Consider the following 8804-nt stretch of genomic DNA (forward strand, 5'->3'; position numbering starts at 1 on the left):
GTGGCCAAGATTTTGAGAACATCATGGATAATTGGAAATATATTTGGGTCACAGGAGTCTAACACTTTCAATATATCTTCAGGGAGTTTTACATTTTGTTCTTTCTCCTTCTTCATCTTCCAGTGATTTTTCCACAGGTCCACTTCACCTTCAAACTGAATTTCATTACTTAGGGTATCTCCATCACCGATAATAGGTGCAAACTGTTCGAAAACCTTTTTTTAAATTGACAATGAGATCATTTTTTTTCTCTGGCATCCTCAACTATATTGGTGGGAATTATTCCTCGTAGGCCAAAACATTCCAGTGAGCTATAACTTAACCTGGATGTTAAAAAACATTATCAAGAAGAGGTATATAAATAGATCGTCTGTAGTACTCTTCTACGTCTCCTGGGTGATTTGATCTCTTAGTTTGACTGCCCGTACGTCTTGGTAACTTCAATTCAACATCCAGCTCCTCTGCTAGCGCTTTGGTTTCAAAAAATATTTGTTTGAATATATCATCACATTTAATCCTTCTTTCTTTTAATGTTGCCATGGTGTTGGTGACTGCGGTAGATGCCCGGTTAGTGTCAAGTGATGGTGTTTGTAGAAGTCGACTGAGCGGCAATGAGACTTTTAGAACGTCAATCAATGACATCATTGATATTAAAAACTCAGCCGTGCATAAAGAGTTGAGCAAAGTCGCCTGCACGCATATTTTATGATAAGCCGTGTTTTCATGTGTTTGTATGAAGCCGTCTTTACCCAATAGCTTGGCATATGAAGTCAAGGGTTGGGTTACAAGGTTCTGAGCTAACATCCCTTTATTGTGCCCACACTTTTTATCGGAAAACAAAACGCAGAACTTACAAAATAACCCCTTTTTAACGTCGGAAAAAACTAGCCAATTTCTTTGTTCCAGGTGTTGATGACCTAAGTAACGTTTTACTTCCTTGCCATTTTTAGTGTGAATTGAATGTGGGAATTCATATGATTTGGGCGGTGTCCAATGTCGTTCTAACAATTGACACTTTGTAAATTCATCTGTCTTTTTATTCACAAAAAGCCCTATGTCATTGGCACAACTACCATCTCTACCTAATTCTAGGGATGTATTTTGGTTTTCATTGTGCTCTTCAGTGTTCATAATAGTGGTGTTGTTAGATGCAGCATCGGTAAGAGAAATTGATAAAGTATTTATGCATGAGTCAGGATCAGGTTGTGATGAAGATGTATTAGTCTTTTTTACACGTGGTTCATTGTCGTCTGTTATTTTCTCAACTTTTTGAAAATATGAACTAATAATTGATTTTGGATTCGGTCGTTTTCGATTATTTTGAGATGCCTGAAACAATTAGGAAGTTATTAATTATCATTTAAAAATTAAGGTTGAGTATTTATTTTAAAGCCAAGCGCCTGTCTCGTGATTTTGTTATTTGTTTATAGTTCCTTTCCTAACCTAGACAAGACCGTATTATGCTTCCAAATAGTTACCGGTACGTATTCACTAATTAGTTATTATATTTTACCTTTAAACATAGAAAAGTCTTAATAAAATTGTACTTATACTTGAGATGAGAGATTGTCCCGACTCCCGACGGGATTCGAACTGGGCCACTTCATGATAGGTATTCCAAAAAGCTACTGCTTATTTAGCAACGCCACGGAATACATATATTGAAACATTGTGCAAAAATAAATTCCACGATAATGAATTGTCAAAAATATGGGTCTGAAGATGCTCATTCCACAAAATTGAATAATATATCCATATTAATTTACATAGGTCAGCAACTTTAAATATGTAAAGGGCCAAAAGAATATAGCTTTAGAAAAAAGTCGAATGTAGATGAAAATTTGTTTTCATTTTGGCGTTATTTGTTGAATGCTGTTTTTGTCAAATTCAAGAACAAATTCTGATATTTTTTTTTTATCTTATAGTCAGGTTGTTTTCAAGGGATATTAAATACTTGAAAATAAACACATAGTGGCGCGCGTTTCTGGCGTCTTTCCGTTTTTTAGTCATTAAATTCAATTTAAAAGAAATAAATATGTGATTATGTGCACCTATTTCTTTTACAAAGAAGAAGTATATGAATATCGTGCACTCATACATGAGCATAAAATAAATGCATAAATATTAATTACTTTTGAGTTTGTTTTCCTCGTTTAATTTAAATGCAATACTACTTTGTAAATACACTATTTAGGCCTATAGTCTACACAATTACACATAAACAGTATAGCCTATAATATTTGTCTGTGTTCGTACTTACCATTTTTTTAGAACTGCAGATTAAACTAAACATTAAACAAACCAGTGGAGGCAACGAATACAGAAAACACAACACTATAAGTGTACAAGTCGGCGGATGAGTACAGACTACGTGATACGCGACGAGCGTGGGCCGTGAGTCACTACAATAACAAGATGACGGTTGGGAGGGGCGCGGCTGCACTGTTGCCAGATTTCTTTGTGTTCTCAAGGCGCCAACTAGATGCGAGTGCCTTTTGACCACTGAAACTGATTGTTAACTTAATACTATTTAAAAATAAATACTTTCTGTTTGACTCGTTTTTATACTAAAATAATTATTGTTAATTGATATGTACCAGTATTAGGATTCAATTTTGTTAGAACTTATAGATTATAGAAAATATTACACTAAGCTTTCCTAGTATTTCGGGGGGGGGGCATGGCCCCCATGGCCCCTTCCCTGAAACCGCCCCTGTGTTCTACATAGTCAGCAGAGATTTTCCTCTTTCGTCAGTTTGTCAGTGAACGTTAAAGAGGTAAGACCTATGTCGCTCTGTTCCTTGATATTGCATAACATTGTGTAACATTATCATACATAGTGTTTCAATAATATCAAGACAGAATTTCCTTGAAATCGTTGCTAATTATTAATATAAATATAAAATAAATAAACATTATTTTATTTTACCTAGTTATCCAGATATTATTTTTAATACTCTACTGTAAATAATTTAATACTTACATATCTAACAATAGAATCTGTACAGTACGAACCTATTGAAGTGGACCCTGAGCCTGTATATATGGACATGGAACTAGATCCTGTAAAAGTACTAGGGAAATACGAGACTTATGTAAAAAGATATAGGGTGTACGGTACCAAGACCACGTTCAAATTTAAACCCAGTACCAGACAATGTAAGTGAAATTGATTGGATAAGAACAGGATTTTCCAATTAGTTGATGAAATGAAAGCAGATTGCTCAGAATCTGACTATCTCGGTTTCACTCTCCAGAGTTTAAATTTGAAAACCGAAGAGCCAGGTTATGTAGCGTTTCGGCCGGCTCATCAAGTCAATCACCATATATTTTGGGGTATCTTTGGGGGAATAGTTCAAAGTAATGCCGAATCCGTAAAGTCAGCTGATACGTTTAGAGTAGAGTGTACCAGAATTAACCTTCCTGTAGGTAGTGGTGGCCCAAGAAGGCCTGGCTTTTATAATAATTTTGAAGAAGAATGTAAAGCACGTAGAGGTATCGTAGTCATTAAGAATAGCGATAATTTGTGTCTATCGCGTGCGCTGGTAGTTGCCAAAGCCAACTCTAAAAAAGATCCCCAGTTTAAGGCTATACGTGAAGACAAATGTAAGAGGCAAACTTTTAAGGCCCAAAAACTGATGACCAAAACCGGTGTCCAAATTTCAGAACATGGAGCTGGAATCCCCGAACTTTCAAAATTCAAAGACCACCTGAAAAAGTACAACATTACAGTATACAATTACGATAGTAAGGGTCGAGACGTGTATTTTTCCGGTAATAACTCCAATGCTTAGTACAAAATAAATTTGCTGTACCATAACCATCACTACAATGTAATCACATCCCTCACTGCAGCCTTTATGTAAATTCTTCTGCGATGCATGCCATGTCCCTTACGACCATAAGGGTGAACAGAGGTGTTCTAATATCTGCCCTGCGTGCCAGACCATTTCTCCACCCTGTAAAGAGGACCATGAGGGAATTTTGTGCCCTGACTGTAACATGGTCATGAAAAATCAGATCTGTTTTGCGGCTCATAAAAGTGAACGTTGTAAGTCGGTGAAAAAATGCTTACAGTGCCATAGACTTGTGTTTTTGAAAAAACGAAAATCAAATAATTTGTGCGGAGAAGTGTTTTGTAAAATTTGTAACGAATTCATGCCCCCAAACCACCAATGCTACATGCGGGTTGACAGAAATAAACCAAAAACCAAAGACTTTCTTTTCATTTTCTTCGATTTAGAGACCCGTCAAGGCGAGCATATTGATGATAAAAGTATTCACAAGGCGAACCTTTGCGTTTCGCAGCAATTTTGTTGGAAATGCATTGATGGGGGAAATTGCCAAAATTGTACCTCCCGCACTCGTGTGTTTAGACAAGACCCGATCGTTCAGTTCATGGATTATGTAATGGATGAGAGAAAAAAAATTCAAAAATGTTTGCGTTATGGCCCATAATGGGCAGGGTTTTGATTTTCAGTTTATTCTAAAATACGTTTTGGAACAAACAAAGTTCACTTCAGAGTTAATTATGCGAGGCACTAAAGTCATACTTATGGAGTTACACAATTTGCGATTTGTTGATTCGCTAAACTATTTCCCCATGGCCCTCTCTGCACTCCCAAAAGCCTTTGATCTCCCCCCGGAGAAGAAGAAGGGCTACTTCCGTCACCTGTTTACACATTGGCAAATCAAAATTACGTAGGCCCCATACCACCAAAGGAATACTATGGTCCTGAATCAATGTTTGAAAAGACTTACAAAGATTTTGAAAATTGGCACAGCGACCAACTTAACCAAAATGTAGTTTTTGACTTTCAAAAAGAGTTGGTCGAGTATTGTATTTCTGATGTAGAACTTTTAGCGCAAGAGTGTATTAAGTTTAGAAACATTTTCTTGAAAGAATGTAACGTAGACCCTTTCATGGAAGCAGTAACAATAGCGAGCAGTTGTAATTTGGTCTTTAGACGGAACTTCCTAAAACCAAACACTATTGGTCTAGTCCCAAAGAACGGATACCGTCTTGTGGACATTCAATCGCCTATTGCGTTACAGTGGCTCACTTGGGAGGAAGAACAGCGTAGTATTAACATTCAGCACCCGGGGAGGGGCAGAGAAGTTAAAATTGAGGGCCTAAAAGTTGACGGTTTTTGATGGAGAACGAATCTATGAATTTCAGGGCTGTTATTTCCACGGGTGCCCCAAATGTTACAGATACGATAGGGAAGCACCCTTACCTGATGATCCCTCAGACTGCCTGCAATTAAGGTTCGAGAGAACCAAATCTAAAATGGCTTGACTCCGAGCATCTGACTATGAAGTAATTGAAATGTAGGAGTGTGAGTTCAAAAAACTAAAGACCGAACTCAAATTGGATTATCTAAATTCTCTCCCCATTCTAAACACACTCCCACTTAACCCCAGAGATGCCTTCTTCGGGGGCAGAACAGGCAATGCAAAATCCTATCACAAGTGCGGGGATGGGGAAACGATTCAATATGTAGACGTTTGCTCCTTGTACCCGTTTGTCAATAAGTTTTCGCCTTATGTTTTATCCCATCCAAAAATATATGTAGGGGACAAGGAGTGTAGAGAAAGAGGCATTGAGGCCGAAGGTCTGCTGAAATGTAAAGTATTGCCTCCACTAAATTTGTACCATCCCGTCCTTCCAGCACGTATGAATAATAAATTAATGTTTGTTTTATGCCGTACATGTGGTCTAGAAATGCTAAACACAGACTGTAACCATAACATCGAAGAAATAGCATTGACAGGGACATGGACAATGCAGGAAATACGCAAGGCTGTGGAAAAGGGATACCAAATTTTAGAAATGTACGAGCTGTGGGAGTATAAAATGATTACTTATGAAGATGGTGGTCTCTTCACAGAATTAGTTAACCCTAGAAAGGTACCGTTATTTTTTAATCTCTTATGTGTATTTATGCGTAATTTTTACTCATTTACTAAAGAAAAGTACATTACTGCAGTGAATGTAAATGGTAATCAATTAAAGTCACATTTACATTGTACCTATAAACATATTTATTCTTTACTGTCAAAATACATCATTTTACATGGTTTTTACACACACAAAATTGTAATTGAACATTTTCAAATAACAAATTGAAATATTTAGTAGTGAAGTTTTGTTGCAATTAAGTAGTAACTAAGCTATTAATTAGACGTGAAACAATAAAACACCACCGAATTAGTGAGTTGAATATAGAGATAATTTGCAATACAATAATAGTCAACTCCCGATTATCCGCGGAATAGGGTGGCTTGGCGGCCGCGGATAATCCGCAAAACGTAAAGAAAGGCAAAGAAAAACTCGAAATAAGCAAAGTAGGACATTTAATGACTTATAACTAAGTTTTTATTACATTTAAAAGGCTGGAATAAGTTCAAAGTTAACATTACGTACCGGTATTGTATACCGTTACGTAAGCCTACAGTTAATACAGTATCGAGTACAAACAATTTAAAAGTTAGTAGTACTGTACGTCTGTACTGTACATCATAGCTAACTAAAAAGATACATAGACGGAAATGAAAATACAGTACTGTTCTGTAAATACCCTACTCTAAATAATAAAACTATTTTATATTACATTAACTGCAAATTAATTTGCTTTAAAAAAATCAGTAAGTTTCTTCTGTTTTGTTTTGTTATGGCACTTAACCCTAATTTGTGATCTAAGTTTACGTAATGTAAGATCGTCTGCAACTGTCCCGAAGTCTTCGCCCTCTAAATATTCAATAAGTCGTTCAACGTGTTGTAGAGCTGATTCATGTGAAACACGCGATTGAGGAGGCATCTCTTCTTCTTCATTGTTGTAAATTTCTTCCTCGACTCCCTGAGCTTTGTTAATGATGTCTTCATTACTCAGGAGTTCGTACCCGGGATCGTCAGCATCTCAGTTCATCCATTCATTGATGTTTTCGTCATTAACTTGCTCACCCCCTTCGACGGTTCTTGCCAATATTGTGCTAAAGCTAAAGCACAATCTACATCAGATTGATCTGGAAGGGCTTCTTCTTCTACACTAATATTGCTGTTTTCTTCACTCACCATTAGTTTCTTCCATGATTTTTGCAAGGTTGACGATTTTACTGACTTCCAAGATGCTGCAATGTCGTAAATGCTGTCAAGAATAGAAAAATCTTTCCAGAACGATTTCAGGTCATAACCTTCATTTATTCTTCTTTCTAGTAAATGGGACCTATAATTCTTTTTTGTGGCTGCAATAACTCCTTGATCCATTGGTTGGATCAAAGGAGTTACATTTGGCGGTAAAAACTTTTAAAACAATGTTCCCATCAACAGATTTCATCACATTTTCAGCGGGATGTGAAGGGGCGTTATCTACTAATAAAACTGCTTTCAGGGGCAAGTTTTTGGACATAAGATGGTTTTCAACTTGTGGGACAAAGTGTTTTTAAACCATTCTTTGAAGATTCTTTGGTCCATCCATCCTTTTTTTTTTGGGAAAAGTACTGAACAGGGAGGTTTACAGCTCTAGAACCTTTAAAGGACCTTTACCAATAACAACTAAATCTAATTTATGCTCCCCTGAAGCATTGCCACAACAAAGAATTGTGTATCTTTCCTTACTAGATTTGTGCCCTGAAACTTGACGTTCTTTTTCAAAAGCAAGTGTACGTGTCGGCAAACATTTCCAGAACAAACCAGATTCGTCTGCATTATAAATCTGGTCTGGAGTCAGATTTTCAGCAGCAACATACTCCTCAAACTCTGCTTTAAATAGTTCAGCAGCTTCAGTGTCACTGCTGAGTTTGTCACCTTGCAGTGAAATTTCCCTGATGCCATGGCGTTGCTTAAACCTAGTTAACCAATCAGAAGAAGCATTAAACATACCTTTGAGGCCAAGCAGTTTGTGAAAATGTTCAGCTTTTGCTGCTAGGATCGGACCTGAGATTGGCGTACCTTCACTCCTTAACTGAGCAATCCACTCAAGTAGTGCAGCGTCTAGGTGTTCATAGGTAGAAAGCTTCATTGCCTTTCTCTTTTTCATTGCAGACGACGTTTCAGCACTAGCAGCAAACGACAATAACTTATCTTTTTGTTTAAAGATGTCACGTACGGTCGTTTCTTTCTCCAATGCCATATTCTGCACACAGGTGTTTTTTCAAAACACCGTTTTGTAGTTTTTTTATTATTTCAAGTTTTTGGTTGATTGTTAAAACAACTCTCTTTCGTTTTTCTGACATGCGAATTAATATAGGCCTACAGTATACTGATAAAACAAAGTATGTAAAGGCACACCTAGATAAACAGTCAATAACACACAAGAAAAGACAATCAATAAGAAATGGCAGAATAGTCAATAACACACACGAAAGACACTTCAAAAAGAAACAGCAGAACAGTTGACACACGGAAGGCCGGTCACTAAGAAAAGGTTGAACAGTCAATACACTAACTAATCAACAAAAATACAGATGTTTAGAATAACGCAACAAATGTAAAGTAAACAGTGTAGTGTAGACAATAGGCAGTGACAGACTGATGAGTCATGGCACATGAGTGACAGTAATGGCTGATGCGCGACAACAGTGCGCAGTGACACAATGGAGTGGAGGTGGCAGTGGTGGAAATGCTTGGGAAGTGAGACGGGACGGGAGGCAAATAAGTAGAGGGGAGCAGACTGAGCTGGGTGCCCGCCCGCCTGCCAGACGAGTCACACCGCCACTCTCACTGCTACACATCACGCGTCGCCAACACAACTTACGTTTTCAAATAACTGTCTATACAGTACATTATGTAGTTAATATTCCAC

The 8804-nt window shown here is 37.3% G+C and overlaps 1 protein-coding gene across 1 annotated transcript; it reads right to left on the reverse strand.

Moving 5' to 3' along the window:
- Positions 1–295: 295 nt before the first annotated feature.
- On the reverse strand, positions 296–2665 carry LOC124373773. Its single transcript, XM_046832113.1, has 2 exons — positions 2261–2665; positions 296–1329 (listed from the first exon to the last, which is right to left on the reverse strand). Exons 1-2 carry the CDS (start codon positions 2291–2293, stop codon positions 331–333), a joined length of 1032 nt encoding a protein of 343 aa, XP_046688069.1. The 5' UTR covers positions 2294–2665; the 3' UTR covers positions 296–330.
- Between the last annotated feature and the right edge of the window lie 6139 nt (positions 2666–8804).

This window comes from Homalodisca vitripennis, unplaced genomic scaffold, assembly GCF_021130785.1.
Source record: "Homalodisca vitripennis isolate AUS2020 unplaced genomic scaffold, UT_GWSS_2.1 ScUCBcl_6359;HRSCAF=13537, whole genome shotgun sequence".
NCBI lineage: Eukaryota > Metazoa > Arthropoda > Insecta > Hemiptera > Cicadellidae > Homalodisca > Homalodisca vitripennis.